The 24,028-nt window shown below is 56.0% G+C and overlaps 1 protein-coding gene across 2 annotated transcripts; it reads left to right on the plus strand.

Moving 5' to 3' along the window:
- The first annotated feature begins 4,050 nt into the window (after positions 1-4,050).
- Positions 4,051-19,637, plus strand: CHST1 (carbohydrate sulfotransferase 1). Of its 2 annotated transcripts, XM_054587194.1 has the most exons (4): positions 4,051-4,105; positions 16,332-16,451; positions 17,134-17,207; positions 18,360-19,637. In XM_054587194.1, exon 4 carries the CDS (start codon positions 18,402-18,404, stop codon positions 19,635-19,637), a length of 1,236 nt encoding a protein of 411 aa, XP_054443169.1. In that variant the 5' UTR covers positions 4,051-4,105; positions 16,332-16,451; positions 17,134-17,207; positions 18,360-18,401. The 2 variants fall into 2 exon arrangements, with proteins under 2 accessions (XP_054443169.1, XP_054443170.1); XM_054587195.1 differs by lacking the exon at positions 4,051-4,105 and having other exon boundaries at positions 16,321-16,451.
- Positions 19,638-24,028: the final 4,391 nt, after the last annotated feature.

The following is a 24,028-nucleotide window of genomic DNA, read 5'->3' on the forward strand; positions in this document are numbered from 1 at the left end:
GCTGGCCTGGGAGCAATGCAATGTCCCTTTGGAGAACTCACGGAATCCCTTGACAATAGGGTAGCAAGGTGACTTTTCAAGGGCAAGGACAAGAATTGTAGGGTTTTGGACAAAAGGATATTGTCTTTTGAATCCAGAAATTCTTCAGGCCTGATGACTCTGGGCCCAGTGACCCTTGGAGAGCTTATGAGGAAGAAATAGAATCATCCATATCTGAGGAACCAGTTTAATATCTGGTCTGAGAGAAGGTCCTCAAATATTTGTTTTATTTCAACCACAGAGGAGTTCAGGTCCCTTGATTCACAAGAACAAGAATCCATCTAGAACTGGGAAGGACTGAGAGATGGACGATGCCTAAGTCCAGTTTCTCAAACAGCTGGAGACCCAGCTGAAGACTCAGCTCGCTTCTTGTTGGCCTTGGGTAAGTGGCTTAACCTCTCTGGACTGCAGTTTGCTCACCTATGAAATGAGGGGTTGGTTTAGCACCATCCCCCCACCACCCGAGGGCTCCTCCAAGCCTATTACCGAATGGGCCTCCTCAGCGCCGCCCCTTGCACATCATCTATGGGGAAACGGAGGCTCTAGAAGATGGGTCCACTGGGCCTGGCCTCCTCTGCCCAGGCTTTTCTGATGGGAAGTTTTTCCACAGGTGCTGCGAGCTCTCAGGCCTGAAGCTCCGGAAGAAGCCATCCTCTGTGCGATGGCTGCCTTGTCATTGTCCCCTGTGAGACAGGGGAAATTGAGGATCGTAGACACAGATCTTAAATCAAAGCCCAGGCCATCAATCTCCCCGAACAGACTGAAATAACAAGGTGGGTGGCACAGACTGCCACGGCATGAACAGGCAAGAGATATTAAAAAGCCGAAATCTTGAGCCCCCAAATCCCTTAACCAATTTCCAAATCCCCCAGAGAGCCACCTGCTTGGGGGGGGGGGGGCGAGCAGAGAAGAGGGAATGCCTCATTTTAGATTTCCCAGGAGGGCTTGGAGGCTGCATTTCAGGAAAACCCTCTGTCTGGGGGCTTCTGAAGGCCCCACGCCCAGCTATTGGCCTCCCTAGCCCTCTCTACTTCCTGTTCCTCCCTACAGGCACCCCCGCTGGAGTCAGGCTGCAACACCTGGCCCAGTGGAGCCGTTGGTGTGTGGAGCCAGACTGTTCACTAAGATCTTGGCTCCACGGCTCACCAGCTCTGCAAACCTGGGGGAGCTTCCTAATCTCTCGGGCTCTCAGTTTCCTTGTCTGTAAAATGGGAATGGTAACACCGACTTCATAAGTTTAAGAGTTAAACACCATAACCCACACAAAACAAATAGCACAGTGCCAGGCACAGGGTAAGATCTCAAAGATTAGCCATTAATATTAATCTTCCTATTATCCCATCGACGAGCTCCCTCTGGCTGCTGCTCCCTTTCTCTCACAGGCTCTCCTGCCTTTTTACAGCCTATCCATCGCTCAAGCCTCAGATTACCTGCCTCCTCCAGGAAGCCTTCCCTGAACAACTCTCTGAGGCTCCATCTTCCTCTGACTTCAAAGGCTACACATTTTGGACTCAGTCACGTGTTCAGCAACTGTTCTTTCCAGTTTCATTGTGTGGGATCAAAATTCCCTTCACAAAGCCCGCTGCTTCTGCTCTCTCCCTCCTCTCTTTCCCTATACCACTTGCCAGAGTGTAGTGCACACAGTAGGCGCTCACAACACACTTATGTTTGTCAACTGGGAGATTCCAGGAAACTGGAAACAGAATCCGGGTGTTCTTGAGAATCCTGGTCTATTTTTAGAGTTTAAATGTTTTTAAAAATATATATATATCCACATTCCCTCTGTCTTTACATTCCAACCACACCGAGCTTTCCATGTCAGCCACATGTATACTTCCCTCTTCTCTGCCCAGAATGCGCGAGAGTTTGAAAAATGAGGTGCTGGATCTGAGAGTGCGAGATAGAGAAAGTGCTCTCTAAACCCTGACTATTCTTGTCAGGCTGAAGACTTGGGGAGGAATTAGCTCTGGGTGAAAGGGAAGGTTCTGATGGCTCAGCTCTGGGCTTTTAGAAGGCGGTTTTCTATGGAGGGACAAACTGGATTTTGAAACACGAAGTCCTTGCTTCCGGAAGGTCAGCGCTGTCATTAGGCACCTCAGAGCACGGCTGCTCCTTGGGGGACAGGCAGGGAAACAGATCTGGTCGCCTTGAAGTCAGGGCTGAGGACTGGCACTCCTACCTGGGCGGCCCTGGGTGAAGGGCGGGCAGGGCTGGGGCCGGGCTGCTGCCGCCGCTGCAGGAAAACACTGGAAGGCAATCTCGGATCACACTGGTCACGCTCTGGCTTGATGGGGATCCACTGCAGGGTGGGTGGTGGTGGGAGTTTATTGTTGCGAATTTGCCATTGTGACCAAGATACACCACCATTTGGTCTGGCGGGACCCTGGAGGCAGGGGCCTTCACACCAGCTGGTTCTGGGAGCACGGAGCAACTTGACGGTCAGAGTCCTCAGTCCTCCACGGGAGCACAGAGGCCACATTTTCCTCTGGATGAGTGAATGTTTGTTCTGGCTACCCTGAACACCAACCGGCCAATAACAGTAACAGCACCGCACGACTATTAAGCACTTAGCATGTGCCAGACACTGTGCAGATGCATTTTTCCATATGGTGTTTCACAGTAGCCTCATGCGGTGAGGACCAGCATCTCCATCTTCCAGATAAGGGAACAAGCCTTTTAGGCAGCCAGCCCCACACAGCCAGAGGTGATGACAGAACTGGGACTCCCTGTGTCCTCTCCAGCCCAGGGGTCACTGACCACATGATGTTCTCTGCCTGTTTGCCACGCTTCTCCACTACACTCTGGGAAGCCAGGAGTCTTGTTTGTCTTGTCACCAACGAGTCCCTGGTGTCCATACAGGCCTGGCCTGTGGGACATGCTCAGTCAATATTTACGCAAAGACTGCAGGATTTGAGGTGCTCAGCCTGAGGCCACCAAGTGTCCCTGCATAAGGGCAGCCGTGGCCCCAGAATCCCAGCAGGACGGCAGCCGTCTGATAGGAAGGGGGTGGGCGGAGTGCAAGACTAGCCTGGAAGGCCCTCTGCCAGCAAATCCACTCCAACACGCACTAAGCCCCTCCTTGACCCTGCCCAAGAGGCACAACTGCATTCATTTCCACACCTGGGAAGTAAAGGGTGGGGGATGGGCCCGGGGTGCGTGTTGGGGTATTGGCACTGAAAGGTGGTTGGCTCTTGTTCTGGATTCTGGAGTCCCTCCGTTGCACAGGATGGGGAAGGGGTAGAGGACAGCTGGGCCACGGGCCAGGCTGGGGTTCCAGCAGGACTTGAAGGGAGCACTGAGGCGGAAGGCCCTCGGTGAGCGCCCACGGTGGAGGATGGGTGAGAGGGTAAGAGAAAAGGTGCCGTGGGCAGCCTGCGTCCTCGCTCGCCGGCCTTCCAAACCTCGGGGTGTGGGTGTGGCTCCCCTCCGTGGGTGGGTTAGGGCTGGCACCGGAGCCGGCCTGCCGAGGGGTGTCCGCAGCGCGGCGGTTGGGGCAGCGCGGGCCCGCGGGGCGGGGAAGGAGAGGAACCGGCAAGGCGGCGCGGGGAGCGGAGGGCGCGCGCTGGCTGGGTGGGGAAGAGCAGGGGGCGGGCAGCCGCCGAGGGGCGGGCGGCTTTGGGGGGTGGAGCCGGGACCGCAGCACCCGCCGCTCGCTCGGCGCTATAGCCGCCGCCGCCGCCGCCGCTGCTCTGGGCTCCGGGCGCAGGGCGCTCGGTGAGGGTCTGGCGCCCGCGGCTGCTGCTCTTCTCCGGTGCCCAGGCTGCGGCGCTCTGGGTTCCGGCCGCTGGCCCGGCGCCCCTCGGTCCTCGTCCCGCGCCCTGCCCCGGAGAAAGCTCTCCCCCGGCCGAGCCGCCCCGGGATCGGGTCCCCGGGCCATGAAGAGGGGCCCGTGAGGGGCGCGCGGAGGCGGCGGAGGAGGAGGGAGGCCGAGGAGGAGGGCGCGGGAGGCGGAATATGCCGCCGCCGCCGCCGCCGCCGCCCGCCGAGCCCGGGCGAGCCTGACTCCAGAGCCGAGGATGGAGCCGGTGCGGGGCGCTGCAGCGGCTCCCGGTGCGCCCCCGACCAGGTATCGGCCGGGCCAGGCTGGCCCCGGGGCGGGCGGGAGTGGACACTCGCTGCAGCAGCCAGGAGGGTCTCGGGCGCGGTGGGAGACGCCCCTACGATCGGGGACAGTCGCTGCTGGCGGTGTGGGGCCGGAGGAGGAGAGCAGCGTGTTGCGCGCAGGACGGGGCTCTCCGGGCTACTGGCGGGTGAGCGCTGCGATCAGCCCAGCCGTCCCCGCCCCCATTCAGAGAGGGCAGCAAAACTTGAGACGCGCTGCGTCCCTGAGGCGCCCTGCTCCCCGCCGCTGCGGAGACTCGGGGGCTGCCCGGGCTCACTGTCCCACACCCTGCCTGGCTCCGGGTTGCTGAGTCGCCTCGAGAGCCTGACGTCCCCACACCTGCATCAACTTTCCAAACCAGGGCTGCACTTAGAGTCAGGGGGCTCCCCCCGCCCCCGCGCTTGCTGCTCCCAATCCCGGCTCCGAACCGAACCCGCACTTTGCGATGAACTGGCTGGCTCTCCGTGGTGCCGGGGCCCCTGGCTGGTGCAGAGCCCTCCAGGGGAAGCCAGAACCAGCCTCCCGCTTTTCCCTGGGTGGAACGCCGGGAGCACCTCTTCCCAGGCTCTGGGAACCCACTGTCTTCATTTACAGTAACAGCCAGCCCTGAATAGCCCTGGTTGGTAAGCTAGGGGTTAAATGGTAAGACCTGAGGGTCTTCCTAGGGAGGCATCTTGGTGGTCTGATTTGCGATGCCATAGGGTGGCCCCTCTCCCCATCCAGGGCCTGCCTTTTCCCAAAATTAAGTTCCTCACCTCTGGTGCAGGTTTTCTCCCATGGACTCAAACGCTGCTCCTAAGCAGGAGACTCCTAAGAAGGGCAGATGGGGATTCCAGGTGCCAGAGGATGGGTACTGTTGACACAGAGGTGGAAGGCAGGAGGTTGAGCCCAGCATCTTTGGATAAACGTTGAGCCTAGCATCTTGCTGAGGGCTGGTAAGGGTGGGGTGGGGACACAGTGGACTTAGGGCCGGGGGCAGGACGTGGGCACCCTGGCTGGCAACGGAGCTGCTTTGGCAAGCCATAGGAACCAGTGAGTGTAAGAGGCGAGCAGGTGGCGGCCGAGGTACTGGGTTCCTGCCTTCAGGGGCTCCTCAGCCCCCCAAGGTGGGGCCAGATGTCTCGGGCAGAGCTTACCTGGGCAGGCAGCTTCCAGACTCCTGTCCTCAGCAGCTGGGGACATTGACAGGCATCAGCATGACCCTGTTTCTTTTTCCAAGTGCTCTCACCGTCATGACTCACACATTGGATTCACCAGGGAGGTATCAAGCCTCCAAACTCTTCTCTTCCTTTCCCTTCTGTGTCTTCAGGGAGCTGCTGGCAAAAGGAGGGGGAGGATTTTGGGGCTTTAGTCCCCTGTGGGAGACAAGGAGCCTGGCACTGCAAACTTTCATTTCTTTGCTATTGTCCCAGTCGCAGCAGGTGAATGACCATTGGCCAGGCCAAGGTAGGGGGGCAAGTGAGAGGAAGGCTCTTCTAATGATCCTCCCGTGCCTACAGCCAGCAGAGGGGTTGGGGGCGGGCTTTAAAATTATAGCCAGATGCTTCCTCAGGGCACATAGGCTACTAACATCCAGCCTCCTCATCTCCATGCAGAAGCACATTTCCCCCTGAAATTCCAAATTTCCCTCTTTGCTGAATATTGCAATGCTTTTGGCCAGAGGTTTTCTCCTTGGCACCTGAAGTCAAACTCCTCTTGTAGACGAGCTTCCCTCCTCCCTGGCCCTTGGGCTGCCTCTGCCATGCGAGGTCCCCATTAGGAGAAACAAGGAGCAGCTTACCTCCCTGCCCCCTCCCCCCGCAGGGCCCAGCTCCATGGGAAGGCTGGAACTGATGTTGGGGCATGTGTGGGCTGGCTCTGCACATCCGGAGGTGTACCTCTGTGCTCCACTGAGTCTGCAGGGGACCCCAGATGTCAGGCTGTCACTGGGCCGGGGGAGGGGGGAGGCTGGTGCCCTGCCTCTATCCCCGCCTTCTCCTTGCTCACTTCCCCGTCTTCCTCCGTTGCCCACTGTGTCTCTCTCTACTTTTCCAACTCATCCTGCACTGGTGTGGGGAGGGAGCATTTGATATTCATAATCTGGTTCAGAGAAGGTCCCGAAGCCCTGAGTCACTGTATGGTTTCCATGGAAACAGACTTGTTCAGAGGACTTGGTGTAGCTCGGCAGTGGTACGGGAGAGGGAAACATAGTAAAATCAGGCTCCACAAGTGTGGCAGGAGTTGGACCAACTCCTGTCAAGGGGGACAGGAAGGCGCTGGGCAAGGCTCTGGGGGCCCCATAGGAGGGGCTGCCTCTTCCCACCCACCGGGGTCACCCATCAGGAGCTGCCCATCTCCTCCTCTGGCTCTTGGCAGGCTGCTGCTTCTCCCATGGGCCTTCTGGCTAGGTGTCAAGGGCTCCTGGCTACTACTCTATGCCTCAGTTTCCCCCTCTGTGAAATGGGGAAAATAAGAGCACCTACCTCCTAGGGCTGTTGTGAAGGTCAAATGCGTTAATGTGAGGAACACGCTCTGAATGAAGCCATAGTAAGTGTTCAGTTAAGTGTCATTATCACTAATCCACAGGGTTGGAAGATACCCTCCCCCTCCCCAGAGTATATTCACCCGGATCCATCCTCTGTGTCCTGATACGTGGCCTTGACATCTGGCAGGGCTGGCCTCCTGCTTTGGCAGAGCTGTGTTTGTCCACAGCGTCCCGGTCCACCCTCAGCTGGGAACCAGCCATCCATTTCTCCCTCCCACGGAGCATTTAGTTAGGTTGCGGGGGGCCTGGCACCATGCTAGGGAGCCCTGGCTCCTGTTGAGACCCCACCAGTCAAGGAGCCTTGTGGGAACAAATCCAAGTCCAGATGAACGGACAGCTTTCTGCCTTAGCCTGCTTGGTATTGGGTGAGAGGGAGAGGGACAGGAGAGGTCCCTGCTCTGAGGTCAGAGAGACAGGCCTGGGGCAACTCTCCTTGATCCGGGAGAGGCTGCTTCACCTGGCTGGAGAGGCATCTCCTTCTTGATGATCTGCCCAAGAGGGATCAGGAACTCTCCAGAAAGACAACAGATCCTGACCTCCCCCCACCCCCGCCCCCACACCTCACTCTACCCTGTCTGCGTTAAACCTCTGTCACTTAAGAGTTCCTAGCCTACCCTACAGGTCTAGACAGGCTCAGGGCCCCAGCCTGTCCCGCCAGCCAGCGGCTGGGAGAGGGGCCCGCCCACTGCAGCTCACCCCTACAGGCACCTGCCTCCAGGCAGTGGCTCGGGGGCATTTGGTGCTAGTGATGGCTCCGCGAGAGGCTCCCTCATGGCCCTCCGTGGCCTGCGGACAAGCCCTCCTCTTTGTGTCATGTTCCTCTCCTCTCCCACCCATAAGGTGGGCTTCAGCTCCGGGCTCCCACCCCTGCCAGCTCTTAGAGCTGCAAGCCATTCTTCCTGCCAGCCCTTCTGTTTTACAGATAGGAAAACTGAGATTCCCGGGGTTGCCTCTTTGGCCAGAACCCAAGCTAGCTGTGGCCGCTCCCAGCTCCAGGCAAACCCTGGGATGCGCTTTCCTCCTCCCTGGCTCTCCAGGTAGCCCCAAATGCTGGCCAGCACCCCCCACCCCACGCTCTCCGTTTCCTGCCAAGGTTCTTCTCTCCGGGTCTCTCTGGACCGTTTTGCTGTCCTCATTGGTGTTCACAACACCTTCCAATTTAATATCCTCTGCAAATTTCATTAACGGACTGTTTACTCCCTCTCTCAGGATCATTAATGAAGATGTTAGATAAGATCTGACCCAGCGCTGGGTCTTGGCAGCCCTGCCCCCACTCCCAGACTCTGTCCCTCAGCCCCTTCACCCTGGGCTTCACCCTCCTCCTCCACCTGGGACCTTTGGGACTTGCCCCTCCTGCTTTGACCACATGGCAAGTGCTTAGGGCCAAGTCTGTTTGAATTAATTTTGTAAGATTACTCGAGGCGCTGTATCAAATGCTTTGCTAAAAATCAAGATATATTACCCTGCCTGCATTTCCTTCATCTACCAGTCTTGTAATTCTATCAAAAAAGCTATCAAGTTTGTCAGGCATGATTTGTTCTTTATAAATCCCCACGGTGCCACGTGGGGCACAGGGTTCCCACGTTTTCTAAGTGTTTAGAGAGCCCCTCGTTGTGTTTGCTCCTTGATTAGAGCTGCAAGGCTGTGGGCCGGGAATTGTCGGGACGCTCGTCTCCTCCTTGGGGATGGGGGACCAGGGCACAGCCCTTCTCTAGTCGGGGTCTCTGCTGGGGACAGAGGGTGGTTCGGTGCCCACTCAATTCCTGCAGTGATCTGGGGCCCCAGGCTGGGCATTAGAGGTTGGGGGTGGCGGGTAGAGGGAGGGCTGGTGCGCCTCCTAATGGATTCTGCAGGCAGATGATGAGGACAGACAAGTGTGATGCCAGCGTTCGAAGGTATCCCTACCTGAGTGATTGCTGTGTACCAGGCAGTATGCTAAGAGCATGATGGGTGAGGAGATCTCATTTAAGCCCCTCCCCTGCCCTGGGAGATGGGCATGTCCTCCCTCCCTGGCTACCTGGGTGGGACTCAGAGAGGGCCCAGCTGCCCAAGACCCAAGGCCTGGGGTTCACGCTTTCCTGGGTATCTTGTAAGCACTCACGGGGTGAATACGGGATCAGGGGAACTCCTTGGGGAGGTTCAGATCATGGGTGTTAGGAGGTCAGAAGGGGAAGGAAGGGAAACCTGTAGGGAGAACCTTAGAAAGGTGAGGACCTTGCTGCATGTGCACCTCACACACAGCGCCCCATAGTCTGAATCCAGTCCCCACGCTGCCACTTCTCGGCTGTGGGAGCAAGTCGTTTAGCTTCTGTGAGCCTGGGGCCCCCACCTGTGAAATGGATCCCTGCTGAGCAGCTGCCATTGTGTCTACTTCTGCAGGTCCCTGTTGATGTAGGGGCAGAAACACTCAACGATTATCATGTTGCCAGTGGGTGGATCTCTGACGCCTCTTGCCCAGGAGACAGAGGAGCGACAGGTTGAACTGTGCTGGCATCCTTGTGATAAGTTCTGAGCTTAGGGAGCAGGGGGTCCTACTCCACGCCTGGAGCCCAAACCCTGTGCCCCATTGCAGGCCATTTCAGGCCAGGTGGTAATAAAGACATCTTTCGGTGTCCTCTTGGCTGCGAAGGATTTCAGCCTTCCTGGGCTCCTTTGCCATGAAACCACCCACTCCTCCCTCGGCTTTCCGAGCCAGACCTGGAGCCCCCGCCTGGGGATGAGAGTGTGTTTTGGCTACTGCCTATCAGGTGCCACACTGTGCCAGGAATGTCTGCACCAGTGTGTCCCAGAACACCTGTGGCCACGTTGGCCCTGCACTCCCTGCCCCTCCCCTCTGGTCTCCAGGTGCTGGGTGCTGCTCTTGCTCTTGGGTGTGGTATGGGGGCTTAACTTTGTGCTTCAGGCCAGGGCCAGGGCTTGGAGCTGAGCCTGAGTCCTGGCCCTACCACGGACTAGCTGCGCATGCCTGCAGGAGCCCCTCACTTACCTGGGCTTCACTGTTCCTCATCTGTGAAAGCTCGCAGTGGTACCTGCGGGAAGGGCCCACTTAATGGGAGCCAGGACCCTATTGTCTCTGGGTATCCGCTCCTGTAGCTTCCTCCATCCTGGATTAGAGCCCCAAAGGTCAGATGAGCCTCCCAGATGCCAAGCCCTCCCTGGTCCCCAGGGGCCAGCTGGGCCTTTGCAAGTGCTTCAGAGCCTGGCAGCCCGGGCTCCAGGGACAGATTCCCCCTCCCCATCTCCTGCTGACTCCTCTGGCAGCAGCTGCCCGTGCTTGAGCTGCTGTTGGTGGTTTCCCATCCTTGAAGATGGGAGGATGGGCCCAAGCCCCGGTGTCCAGCGGGTGGGGCCTCAGGACTATTCTGACTATGACCGTGGCTGTAGGAGAGGGGAGGGAGGACAGGAAACCGGGCCTTCCGCCCAATGGCGGGGCAGAAGGGTTCTGCCTCCCACAGGCTGGGCTGAAGGACCGCCTGAGGGAACGGGCCCTTCTGACTCATCCCTCCCCAAGAGGTGCCGGGCACACTGGGGCCCTGTGCCAGAAGGTCAGTCACTCTCCCCACTGCTGGGGAAAGCTTTCCCCCCGGGGTCAGGCCGCTGGGACCCTACCGACTAGCTGGGCCAGGGCGGGACCATGGGGTGGTCTCTGCTGCCCAAACAGCAAGGGTCTCCAAGCACACAGGCTGTGGGAGCTCCCGTGGAGGAGCTTGTGACACTGTGACATCTGTTTTAACTTCCTTAAACATTTCCAGGCCACTGTTGCCTGTTTGTAGGTTAGAGCAGCCCCTACGAATCGCACTCAGGTTCCTCCTTCACGGGGACTGCTCCGTGCCCAGCACTGTGGCAAGCTGTTGGCATTTACCAGCTTTCTGTCTCACAACCCAGATAGCTGAAGGGTTCTGTGACCATCTTTCTCATTTCATAGATAAGGACAACTGAGGCCTGCAGACGGTAAGTGTCTTGGACGCTAAGTGTCAAGTCTCATAGCTGTAAAGGAGCAGCAGTGGGAGTCAGATCCAGGCCTGGCCCAGCCACCACCCAGCCCACCTCTTCACACGCCTGTGGGCAAGTTCTCAAGGAGGCTTGAGACACCATGGGGGGCCCCAGAGCCATCACGTGTAGACACTGGAGCGACTTGCTCTGGAGATAGGAGAGCTCCTAAGAGGCAGCTGAGCATCTGCTGCTGCTGAAAAGTCAGCGGACCAGTCTTGTCTTTGTCTTGTGCACTTGTCTTTGGAACCAGGACTGTGAGAACTCGCCGTCACTGGGGGTGACGGAAGGGTGCACTGGTTCTGCCTGTGGGGTCTGTGGATAGGCCGTGGGGCCCAGGGCCCCTAGAGATTGAACAGAAACAGCATATTTGTGTTGGTGCACATTCTGGGAGTGAGTCTGTGAGTCTGTGCAAGCAGTGTTTCAAGTTGAGCAGGATGACTCCAATGAGAAGTACTCATGCCTCCGGTCTCCCCTTGGGCCGCCCCAGACCACGGAGGCTAGGTCGGGACACCATCATATCGCCTCACCTGTCAAGATTGCATTGGTTGAGTTGTGTGCTGGCATACTGCTTGCCTTGAAGGATGTTCTAGAATACAACCCCAGGGCTTTCTAGGAGACCCCTAGGAGCAATCTGGTGCTGAAGTCAGTATCTGAAGGAGCTGGGTATCTCTTGAGGAGATGCTTTAATCTTCATCTTATGGATCCTATGAAACACATACATGAAATGTTTCCCTTTTCCCATTGGCTGCCAGGTAGCTCTGACCTATATGTATAGCCCAGAAGTGACTTGGTGCTTGTACACTGACCTGGCTTCTAGTTCTTTCAGACTTTCATATCCTTGTTTTCCGCCTGCCTCATTTCATTACCACATTTTTTTTTTTTTTTTTTTTTTTTTAGGAAGAAAAGACCTTGCTGTTTTACATGTTTTAGCCTGAACTAAACAAACATCTATGGTGGATTAGTGCTGGCCACTGCAGTTGTAGGGATTAAGCATTTCCTTTCTGCAGTCTCCATCCCGGAGGCCTCTTTGCCAAATCCTCCCTCCCTGTTCAGTTTCCCCTGCCCCTTGCTCCAGTTCCTAGGGCCCCAGAGCCTTGGGGCCCCTCCATGCTTGCTCCTGGGTCTGGTTAGAAATATGATATTCAGGTTTTTTTTTTTTCCCTTTGCTCTCCCTATGTCCCTAGAACTTCACAAACTGTTTTTGGGGAGAAAAGCGGGAGTGCAGGCGTTTCCCCAATTGAGGCCCCTGCTGCCCCCACAGTCCCGGGTCCCCTTTGAGGTCTCGCGCTTTTTCAGCAGCCCCAGCTGACTGCTGTCCTCAGGTTCAGTGGCCTGCGTGAGCAGACAGAGCCCCATTCTGGTGGAAAGGATGTGACTTTGACCCTGGTACTGTGGAAATGGGGGAGGAGAGAGCTGGCTGGCAGTGCCCTGGGGACAGAATCGTTGGCGCAGTGAGGTGCCAGTGCTGATTTTGGGGGCCCCACCCTGTCATTAGTCTTCCAGTTCTTGCATGGGTGGCTTCACTCTGTCCCCAAAAGTTAATAAATTCAAACTGAACCAAAAAGCTCTGTGTAAGCTGTGCCTTCCTTGCATCCCCATCTCCTAGCTCCCCTGCTGGGGCTTCTACAGTTACTGGTTCAGCGCAGGTTCTTTCAGTGGTTGTTTGTGCACACATAACACACATCCCTGTTCCCAGATCAGAAATGGCAGTATACTGCTGCGCGTGTGTTTTCTGGCCCTAGCTTTTTTACTTAATAATATATCTTGGGTGATGTCTGAGGAACCTTCTCTGATAGCGTTAATTGAAAAGAAAATCCTGGGGTTGGGAGAGTGCTACTAGTAGGTTCCTGGACCTCCTAAAGTCCACCCATGGGTGCCCATTCTTTTCCCTAGAGGCTTAACCTCTCCAATTGTGTGTGTAAAATTGGGAGCACAAAGGGATCTTTCTGGGAGGAGGGACTGTGCCTCCCCAAAGGGTCTGTGGCCCAGAAAAGGCAGAGTCACAGCTCTGGGTTGCATGGGATTTCATAGAAGGGGGAGGGACGAGGTTGGGGGCAGGTGGCGCTGACTCAGCAGAGGGCACAGCTCCTTGTTTCTTGGGCTCCACTGGGTCAGCCAGGGATCAGGCCGAGGTGGGGGCAGAACTGCCATCCCTGGTATCTTCTCGAAAGATGACTGGGGCCTTCCCACTCCCAAAGAAGGGGCCTCCCCCCACCTCCCGAGAGAGTGGCCCTGACTCTGAGAGTGGAGTATGGGGCCTTCCTGGGATCAGAACCCGCACCCCCCCGCCCCGCCGCTGCCCTGTAGTCAGACCTGGGAGGCCCTTAGAGGCTGGGTCTATGGAAAAACCGAGGCACAGAGAGCCAGGGGGTGAGTCCAAGATCATCAAGCCAGGGAAAGACAGAAGCTGTGGGCTGCTCCTGCCTGTGACATTCAGTTCAGTGTTCCTTCCCCTGCCAGGACAGAATGAGAACCCGGGAGGAGAGGCCCTCAGGATGAGGTTTGGCTGCCTGTTGCTGCTTGCCTCGTGGTGTGTGGATAAGGAAGAGGGGGTGCACAGAGCAGAGGCCACAGCCAGGGTGGGCATGTAATCATCACACCTCACTGCATCCTGCACCATCATCTCCCGTTGGCTGCATCTTCACATTCAGCAGCCACCGACCAGCCAGGAATTCTGAACATAGCAGAGACGCAGGGCTAAGAGGCTGCACTACAGCATATGGCCACTAGAGGGCAGCGGGAAAGCCACTGCGGTAGCTCAGCATGAGAAAGTTGCCTGGTTGGGAGAGGAGCCGGGGAAGAAGGGGCAGCGGGCAGAGGCCAGCAGGGCAGAGGTCTGGGCACAATGGAGAGGGAGAGTGTGTGCCAGAGCCAGTAATGATTTGTTCTGAGGCGTCTTCCCGAGACAAAAGAGCAAGTAATACATTTAATGATAGTAACAGTAGGTTACACTCATTGCTTACTCTATGCTAGACACTATTAACGCATTAGTCCTCACAACAGCCTTCTTAAAATTATCTCCATTTTTCAGGTGAAAAAACAGAGGCCAGGAGAGATTAAGAAATCTGGCCATCAATGGGGCCAGTGTCAGAGCCCGTGTCTCAAATATGAGGTTGTGCCGTATTCTATGCCTGGTATTGACTAAATGCGTTAAGTCCTTCAATTCTATGATATACCCACCTTACATATGGGGAAACGGAGGCTCAGAGACTGTGAGTCACCCAGGTGCACACACCTGCTAAGTGACATCCAAGTGGGTGTGGTTCCACGGCTTGAGCTCTTAGCTCTAAATTATAGTTCTCCAATGTGAAGGTGTCCCATCCCCCTCCCCATGTGGTAGTCTGTGCCTTAATATTAATGTGGCTGACACTGAAATCTGAGCTTTCTGTTGTGAGTGGGAGTTTACCAAGTCCCCGGCCTTCCAACAGAAGTTACAGATCTGGGCCTCAGATTGGCCTGGTTTTCAACTAACCGGAGGTGGAGGACAGCCACTGTCAGAGGCTGCTAGAAGCTCAGGGAGGGGACTTGGGACTCACAGTCTAGCTGGGAGGAGGTCGAGGGCATTGAGAAGTCCCTTACAGTGACCAAAGCTCCCCTGGGAACAATGGGACCTGGCCTCAGGGCCTCTGGTTTTCAGGGCACATGCCTCTAGCATACCAAGAAGGCTTGGCCAGCCCTGGCCCCGGCTCTGCCAGGCTGGCAGGACAGCGGGGACATTTCTGGGAGGACCTGATGTCCTCCATCCTCCCATTCCCATGCCCCAGCTTTGCCCTTTCAGGGGGCAGAGGATGGCCAGGAACACACTCCCTTCTGTGGTACCCAAGCTGCGCCTACCTTAGGAACCCGAGCCCCACTTTTGTAGGGATTTATAACATCAAATGCTTCAGTTACTTCCGATTCATTAGCACAGGCAGCAGCTTCCAATCCTGCCTTAAGTTTCTCTGGGTGGGGGTGGGGAGGGAAACTGGAGGGAAGAAACTGAACTGGCCCCCTCCCTGCAGCATGCTCCTCTTTAGTCTGTTTTTAGAACCAGAATCCTATAGTTAAATGAAGGCTCTTTAAGCGTTCCGTTTCTTGTCTTGGTGAGGACCAAAGGGGGAGGAATGTGAGTGGAATAGGGATGAGGGAGGAGGATTTGCTCATGGACTCCAGAGCACAGCCCCTGGGCTGGAATCCTGGCTCTGCCCCTTACTACAGGTGTGAACTTGGGAAATTTAGCTCACCTGGCAGAGCCTCAGCCTCCTTACCTGTAAAATGGGGATACGACAGCATCAGTCTTCTGGGGCTGGCACGAGGGCAGGATGAGCCGAAGCCTGTGAAGGGAGTGCACGCCCGGGAGAAACATCGGGAATGCCCAGTCTGTGCGCCCCTTCCTTCGTGCCACTTTGTCTGTAGTGCCTGTCTCATGCTGGGCAGCTGACAGACATGGTGAAAAAGTACGAAGCAGGTACAAATGGCGTTGCAACTGAAGACTAGGGCCCTGAAATACTAGCTAGCACCATTACTGATGGCATTTCCTACCTGTTCTTCAAAGGTGTTCGTGTTCGTCTCGGGGCACTTGGGGAGGGCAGGCCTGCACTCCGCAGGGGAGTGACACGGGAAGCAGGGCGGCTGTTCTCTCTGGGGGCCTCATCCAGCCCAGCAGCCTCTGCTGCCGCAGGGTGAAGCAGGGGTCAGATGGGGGGTGGTCAGGGGTGTCCCCAAGAATCTAGACTGTGCCCTTCGCTTATTCAGTGCCACTTGGTAACATGGCACTGTTTTCTAAAGGTACTAAGCAGAGTTTCATACTTAAAACAGGAGTCCTAGGTCTCGGAGCCTCAGCTGGCCTGTTGCCATCTCAGCCCCGCCTTTGTGCTTCTCCCTAAGCTGGTGGTGAAGGGGCCAGAGCACTGGCCTGTGAGTCTGACCCAGAGGGATGTCAGTCTCTGCTACTTTTTATTTTCTTGCACGTGCATGCTTAGTCTTTGAGGCTCAGTTCCCCCATCTGAACAGCGGGGGTGAGGGCCCTGACCTCCCACAGGGGGGTTGTAAGGAAAAATGTGTTGAGAGTCGGGTGAGCAGAGCCAGGAGTTGCTGGCTGCAAGACTGGGACATGAAGACCCCTTTGCCACACCCCCCAAGGAGTCTTACGAAATAGCATAATGAGGGGAGACAGTTCACAAAGCACGTGGGTTCAGTCCCTCAGTCATGAGCCAACTGAATAACAAGACCAGACAGCAAAGGGAAGGAATATGCTGTGTCTTGGAAATCACCTGTCTTCCCCCTTCTAATGCCCAGCCCCTCACACCAGTTCACAAATGGGCTAGGGACGACGTTAATTGAATGCATGCTTGAAGGCCAAGTACATACCTGGAGGAACAGAAAGTCAAATCTTTGAGGGGAATGAGTGTTGGCTCCGGAAACCCCGCTGGATGTGGACTAAGCCAGGCATGTGAGTGCAGGCAGGGCACTTTATCTCTGCGCCTCAGCTTTCCCGCCTGTGAAATGGAGCTTATACTGGCTTCCACATGAAGTGCTTGGGACGAATAAATGAGCTCCTCAGTAAAGCACTTAGGCCGCACTCAGTGGATGCTAACCAAAATAACGCTATGATTCTTGGTGTTTTAACTCTGAATCCGTGGAGACCGTGAAGGTCAGGGATGCTCCCTGGTCCACTCTTGCTTTGAGTTTCAGGTAGACTTTCTCTCTCTGGCGTGGCTGGAAGAAGAACCTCCGGCCCCAGCTGTCCCTTCCCGTGGGTCTCGGTGTCTCAGCTGTTGCGACTGAGCTGCCGTTTCCACCTGGACATGTGAGGTGAGACCCCTTGCCCTTGTTGATTTTACCTCCTGGGTAGTCACTGAACTAGTAGAATTTTGAAAGCTCAGGCTATTCTATTGATTTGAAATGCAGAACCTGCTGGGGTTGTGTGCCGGCCCACTTCTGGGGATAAGTTTGGCTCTGGCACTGTTCCGTTGCTGGAGGCTGAGCGCTGTGGCTGGCTGGGTCAGCCTGGTCACTAGAGCTGAATGACCAGACCTAGCTAGGCCTGGGGCTGTCTGTGGCCAGTGGATTTCTTTTCAGTTCCCGTGGGTGGTGGGTGTGTGTGTGGGGGGGGTTGCCTCCCTAGGGTGTGTGCTCATGTGGGGCACCAACTCTTGGCCAGCTGGGGGTGCAGGCTTGCCAGCTCTTTGCTCACTGGGTTCTGGTGTGAGCAGAGGGACTATGGCTTGTTAGGAGGGTGTGGGTGGGTGGGCGGGGCAGATGGGTGGAGGGGGTGGGATGGAGCCCGGGACTCAGAGGGCTGGACGCAGGGATCAGAGCTGGTGCTGGGCTACTTGGAGCCCTGAGTCGGTGACAGATGTGGGAGAGCAGGCAGGGCCCTCCTCACCCAGCCCTGGGGGCAGCCAGTAGGGCCCAGGATGCAGGAGAGCCGGGGTCAGGAGGGAGGTACGGGAGCCCGACCCCTTTTTCAGCCCCCTCCCCCATCTCCCTGCAGTCTGCTGGCCACAGGGCTGCCGTGCAGGAGACCTGGTGGCTGTGGACTCCCCAGCGTGGAGCATCCCCTCTTTGGTGAGTGGTGGATCCCTCCCTGCATTTGCTCTTAGAGCAGCCCTGGGCCTGCGCCAGGGCCTGGTAGCTGAGCTGACCTCTCTTTGGGCACTTCTGGATGCTCAGGTTGGCTCCTTGCCCTGAACCCCAGGCACACCCAGCTCTCCCGGGGGCCCCCCTCATCCCCCATGCTTCCTTTGGGGTGCTCCTTCTGTTCCAGCCTTTCCTCTTCTCTCTGTCCTGCCTGGTTCTCTGGGGCCATCGCTGGGTAGCAGGTGGGTCCCCGAGCTCACCCTGTGGACAAAAGGGGCCAAGGGCCTAAGGGTTGAGGCCCTTGAGGACTGGCTGAGGTGGAGGGGTCAGTCGCTCTGCTGTCATGGGGTCACCTGCTCCACGGCCTGGACCTCTTCCCCCTGCAGCCAGCCGGGAACAAACCCGGGAGGACACCGGGGCCGGGGAAGGGGTATTTCTCAGCAGCGCCTGGACTTGTCTCTGATCTGGGCCTGGTGACTCTTAGAAACCCCAGGGGCTCCAGGAGCCTTCATCTGGAGTAAGCTGGTCACCTGCATCGGCAGGTCGGGGATGCTTGGCACGGTTGCCCACCTTTCCTGGCCCGGAAGGCATGGGCGAGCCGATGTCGCAGCTCATGGCCCACAGAGTGCCGGGCTCCTCTGTGCATGGGGCCTCTGACATAGACTCTCCTTCCTCCTGATGGTGGGGGTGAACAGGGCATGGAGAAAAGATGACCACATGGGTCAGTTCATGAGGGTGGAAGAAGAAGCAGGTGGGCCCAGGAGATGCCAGCACGGGCGACAGGCGGTGGCGGGGGAATGGCTGGAGACATCCCCTAGGCGTGGGAGTTGGAGGAGCTGGTTTCTTGCCCAGGAGTTCCCCACTAAGGAACTGAGAGTTCCTGATGGGAAGCCCCTACATAGTTCTGTAGGTTCGACCCTGCAGAGCAAGGCTCAGGGAATCAGTTGGCTCAGTCCCCCGTAACTCCCCCGAGAACAGAGAAGCTAGTGTAGAAGCTGCTCAGGCCTTTGGTACGTGAGCGAGCACTGGGCCGGGAGCCGGGGATGCGTCCCTGGACCCCCCCACCTGGAGACCAACTCTTCTTTCATGTGAGACCCCCAAGCCCGGCTGCCCCTGACCGCTGCCCGCTCTTGCCCGCAGACCTCGAAAGGTGGAGAAGCAGCCCCATGAAGGTGCCCAGCCATGCAATGTTCCTGGAAGGCTGTCCTCCTCCTTGCCCTGGCCTCCATCGCCATCCAGTACACGGCCATCCGCACCTTCACCGCCAAGTCCTTCCACACCTGCCCGGGGCTGGCCGAGACGGGGCTGGCCGAGCGGCTGTGTGACGAAGGCCCCACGTTCACCTACAACCTCTCCCGCAAGACCCACATCCTCATCCTGGCCACCACACGCAGTGGCTCCTCCTTCGTGGGCCAGCTCTTCAACCAGCACCTGGACGTCTTCTACCTGTTTGAGCCCCTCTACCACGTCCAGAACACGCTCATCCCCCGCTTCACCCAGGGCAAGAGCCCCGCGGATCGGCGGGTCATGCTGGGCGCCAGCCGTGACCTCCTGAGGAGCCTCTATGACTGTGACCTCCACTTCCTGGAGAACTACATCAAGCCACCGCCCGTCAACCACACCACAGACAGGATCTTCCGCCGCGGGGCTAGCAGGGTGCTGTGCTCGCGCCCCGTGTGCGACCCTCCAGGCTCCGCTGACCTGGTGCTGGAGGAAGGGGACTGTGTGCGCAAGTGCGGCCTGCTGAACCTGACGGTAGCTGCCGAGGCCTGTCGTGAGCGCAGCCACGTGGCCATCAAGACAGTGAGGGTGCCTGAGGTTAATGACCTGCGGGCCCTGGTTGAAGACCCCCGGTTAAACCTCAAGGTCATCCAGCTGGTGCGAGACCCCCGTGGCATCCTGGCTTCCCGCAGTGAGACCTTCCGCGACACATACCGGCTCTGGCGGCTCTGGTACGGCACTGGGAGGAAACCCTACAACCTGGATGTGACGCAGCTGACCACGGTGTGTGAGGACTTCTCCAACTCCGTGTCCACCGGCCTCATGCGGCCCCCGTGGCTCAAAGGCAAGTACATGCTGGTGCGCTACGAGGACTTGGCCAGGAACCCCATGAAGAAGACCGAGGAGATCTATGGGTTCCTGGGTATCCCCTTGGACAGCCACGTGGCCCGCTGGATCCAGAACAACACGCAGGGTGACCCCACCTTGGGAAAGCACAAATACGGCACCGTGCGCAACTCAGCGGCCACAGCCGAGAAGTGGCGCTTCCGCCTCTCCTATGACATCGTGGCCTTCGCCCAGAACGCCTGTCAGAGGGTGCTGGCGCAGCTGGGCTACAAGATGGCCAGCTCGGAGGAGGAGCTCAAGAACCCCTCCGTCAGCCTGGTGGAGGAGCGAGACTTCCGCCCTTTCTTGTGACGAGGGCTCCGTGGGTGGGGTGAGGGGCACACGGTGTCGGTTTTGATAAAAGGGACCGTTTTTAACTGTTGCCTTATTTCCCCCTCCCTCTCCCACACTGTCTTTGTGTCCTTCTGCCACCCCCCACACCCACCCTCCCTACACTTCCTTCTGCCCCTTTTGTCTCTGAAATTTGCACTATGTCTTGGACAGGAATCACTGGGGCAGAGGGGGAGTGAAGTGGGGCACAGCCCCCACCCCACCCCATTCAGACACACGGACGTTGGGTCTCTGTGTGGATGGTGACAATGTTTACAGGCACCACACTCACACATTCACCTATGTGCACACGCACACAGGCGCACACAAGGGGAGACACCTCCAACCACACAACTTGCGAAGCTCTTTGGACGGACGAGTGGTCAGGGTATGGTAGCTTTGGCCCTGTCTGACTTCTACAAGGTAAGAGGTTAAAAAAAAGGCCACCGCCCTCTAATTTATGAATGGTGTCTATCCCTCCTCACCCTGCTTCCTGCCCCCAATGCCCTCTGCCCCCTTTGGAGCATAGAAACTGCCCCTCCTGCCCACCCTTGCCTGTCGGTGAGCAGGTTTTTACTGTGAGGTGAATGTGGACCTTGTTTATTTTTTCCAGGCTGTGGCGATGCTGTCTGTCTCTCTGTCTGAGTCTCGTGGCTGCCCCTGGACCAGTAATGACTGATAAATCTTATGGGTTTCTGATTGATCTTAGGGGTCCATCTGTGATACTTCTTTGTGCCAAAAAGAAAAAAAAAAGTTGATCAGTTTGCTAAATGAACATTGAAATGCTTTATCTGTGTTTTCTGTAAATAAAAGAGTGCAATAATACCAGGGTGTGATTGTGGGACATTCTGCACGGGCGAGGGCAGGCCTCAGCGGGGTCTGGGCGTTCCTGGCTTTGGGCAGGAGAAAAGGAGGTGGAGGGTGGGATTCAATAGCCAGTCTATGGCTTTCAGAACTCATGTCGTCCTTACCGCCCTCCACCCTGAGTTCAGGGTTCTGTTTCCATTCAGGCAGTTGAGGTCAGGCAACTTACATCCAGGGGCGATACTCAAAACATTTAATAAGCAGTATGGCTTGCTGAAACAATGTCCAGAGGTCAGGAAGGAGGTCCTGGTGACCTTCCTGTGCCACACGTTACTCCTTTAATTGCTGGACCTGGGACAAAGATAGTGGGGGAGGGGGAACATTTGAGGGATGGGTTGGGTCAGGGCAGTGACTTCTTATCATCTGGAAATATTTCAGTACTTCAACTAGTGCAGGTGGACTGGGGTCTACATTGGTGGGGTATCAGATGTGCTCATTTCCCTTCCCATCCTTGGCAATCTAGCAGTTTCCTCCAAGCAGATTTCCCGACTCTCATTCCAAGAAAACAGCTGGTTCCTGAGGTGGAGGTCACAGCTCTGTTGTCCTTGTACAATAAGGGTGCCTGGGATTAGGCAGCCCCAGTGGTCCAGAGTTTCCTGAGGAAACCTGGCCCTGGACTATATTATGAGTCAGAAGGATACAGATTCAGCCAATCTAGCAAATACCTTCAATAAGAGCTTAATCAAGGTAGGCTAGTTTGTTTCATTCTCAGTTGGCAGTGTGTGCCAAGTTGTGTGCCCAGATATCAGGGATCCTGGTTCTTCCCATGCTGTTGCTGCTTCATCGTTCTTACATGTTGCCCTTGGCTATTTGGTCCAAGATGGCTCACCAGGCAGGGGTAAGGAATAAAACGAGGCCCGCCTCTGTCTTTTGTGAGCAAAACCCCAGAGTTAGAGACGTTACATCCACTCATGTCTCATTGGCTAGAACCTGGTCATGTCACATTTAGCTGCAAGGAAAGCTGGGAAATGTAGTCTTATCTGTGTGGTCATGACTGTTAAAGTGGCCAATGGGTCACTTATCTCCCTGGGCTTCAGGGGTTTTTTTTTCTGTAAATGGGAGACAGTATGATTTAAACCCTCAGGTCTAAGACCAGAAAGCCATGTGGAAACATCTCTGTTAAGACTTGTGGGCAGGGCCCACTTTTTGTGCCCACTTCTCAGCCCCTGGTTCACAGGGGCTGCTTCTCCAGCTTGTAGTGAGCGAGTCAACCTATAAATTGGCTTCATGGCATAAATGCCTCTATCAGTGCCCCTGGTCAGCTGTTCTAGGACCCAGGGAACACCTGCTCTGGCGGAGGCCACTGCAGGTTGGCTCTCACCCCGTAAAAGTAAATGATGTTGTGGCACCTGTATCCCCAGGAGCTCCCTTCTCTTTACTCTCCCACTGCCCTGCCTTGGATTGTCCCAGAGCCAGGAGTCTTCTCTCCTCTGAGTGGGTGGCTTTGTGTGGAACCTGGGAGACACTGGAGCTCCTGGCCTCATTGGAAAGAACCCTACCCTCAACTGCCGTGGCCAAAGACTTTAATAACACTGACTGGGGCTTTCAGAGGAAAGTCCTGTTTAGTGACAAACAAACAAACAAACAAATAAATAAATCCAAGTACTTCTGATGCTTCTGAGTGCAGGCCCTGGGTTCATGGGCACTCCTTCAAGAAAGATAGTCTCTTGGGGGGTAAACATAAACAGATGGTTACAGGATGGGCAAAGCACTGTGCCCACGGGTATGTGCCACACGGGCAGGGCTGGGTCTTGCACCAATTTGGTTTTACAAACCACAGGGCCACTGTGAGTCACAGGCTTATTTCCTAGGCCTCATGGTATCATTTGACATGTCGCTGGTCTTGGGGCTTAGAGAAGTCAGGGAGGGTTTCTCTGAGGTGGAGCACCTGAATTGAGTCTGGGGAGGTAGGAACTGGCCCTACATAGGGTGTGAGAAGATTGTTCCCAGCCGAGGGACAAGCAGGTGCCAAGGCACAGAGGTGGGAAGGTATGGGGCACTTACGTCTGTGGGCTGTGGGCAGGGATGTGTGGGATAGGCCATGCCCCACATCCTGTCCTCAGCTTCTGAAGCTTAGAAAGTCCATTTTACTAGTTTGCCCAGTTCAGCCTTCAAGGGATTTATTAATGCTGACCAAACCCACGAGACAGAAAATCAGAAACCAGAGAGCTTGCCTGCTCTTAGGATAAAGAACAAACTCTTAGCATGGCCTCAGAGGCCTGCACATCCTGGCTCTTGCCCACCTCTACTTCCACCTGCGCCATGCTCCCCTTTACTCGCCACTCTCTAGTTTTCCCACTTTCTTTCTTTTTTTTAAATAACTTAAACTATTTATTTATTTTAAGGGAGAGAGAGATATCAATTTGTTTCACTTATTTATGCATACACGGATTGATTTCTTTGACCAGGGATCAAACCCAAAACCTTGGTGTATTAGGATGATGCTCTAACCAACTGAGCTACCCAGACAGGGCCCTGCTTTCTTTCAATTCCTTGAACACGTAGAGGTAGATTATTGCAGTTACAACCCCCGTCCCTACCCCCCCCCCCCCCCATTTGTTCACACTTGACTCTGGGCTTAGCCATGGGCCCTGCTTTGGGCAATGCTATGATAGCAAGTGGGACGGATGCAGACACGTGAAAAGTACCTGAGCTTTGGAAGTTGGCTTTCCTGGCTGCTCTGCGGAAGCCTTTAACTTCCATGGGAAGGAAGCCAGGGTGGTTTGCTGGAGGACGACAGGCCGTGAGGTGAAGAACCAAAGAGCCCAGCCAGCGGTCCGGTCAGCCAGCAGGCCCGGACGCACAGGGAGCCTCTGCCGAGCTCAGCCGCACGTCGCCTCGCCTGTTGGAACTCCCTGGCTGAACCCAGCCAAGTGTATGGCCCACAAAATTGTGGGTTAAAAAAAGCATTTGTTGTTTTTAGCCCCTGAGCTTTGTAGTAACTTGTTATGCGGTGAAACCTGAGCAACAGGCAAGCTCCTTTCGGTCTCTTCGCAGGGTCTTTGCACAGACTGTCCCCGATTCCCGTTTACCTGATTCATGTCCACTCATCCTTCGGAGCTCAGCTTCGTTATCGACTCTTCCTCAGATTTACCAGTTCTGTTATCCTGGTGATAGGCCCTTGTATACAGTTACTGATTACATATCTAATACATCCCGATTATAGGCCCTCCTGGCACTGTGTACATCTCTTTTATGGTGCTTAGCACAGTTATAATCACACTTTTTATTACAGGACCTGGCACACAATAGGTATCCAATAAACACTAGTTGAATGAATAAAAAAATGAATAAAACAGGTGTTTCCCACCTGATAAAATAACTTCCTTGTTCCAGGCCTTCCCTAGGGGCTAGGCAAGGCCTGGTAGGGATCTAAATGAGGCCTGAGGCAATTAATGGCTCCCACGCTGAGTCTGTCGACAAATGGGGTGGGGGTTGGGGGTGTTTGAGCTGAGTTTTGTTCCAAGAATCCACATCCACACTCCCCCACCCCCACAGTCAACAATTCT

Source organism: Pteronotus mesoamericanus, unplaced genomic scaffold (assembly GCF_021234165.1).
Source record: "Pteronotus mesoamericanus isolate MK-2021 breed Mesoamerican mustached bat unplaced genomic scaffold, CSHL_Meso_final scaffold_1066, whole genome shotgun sequence".
Taxonomy (NCBI): Eukaryota; Metazoa; Chordata; class Mammalia; order Chiroptera; family Mormoopidae; genus Pteronotus; species Pteronotus mesoamericanus.

Excerpts from the sequence above, each read along its gene's own strand:
- CHST1 (XM_054587194.1), top strand. The coding sequence starts at position 18,402 with ATGCAATGTTCCTGGAAGGCTGTCCTCCTCCTTGCCCTGGCCTCCATC.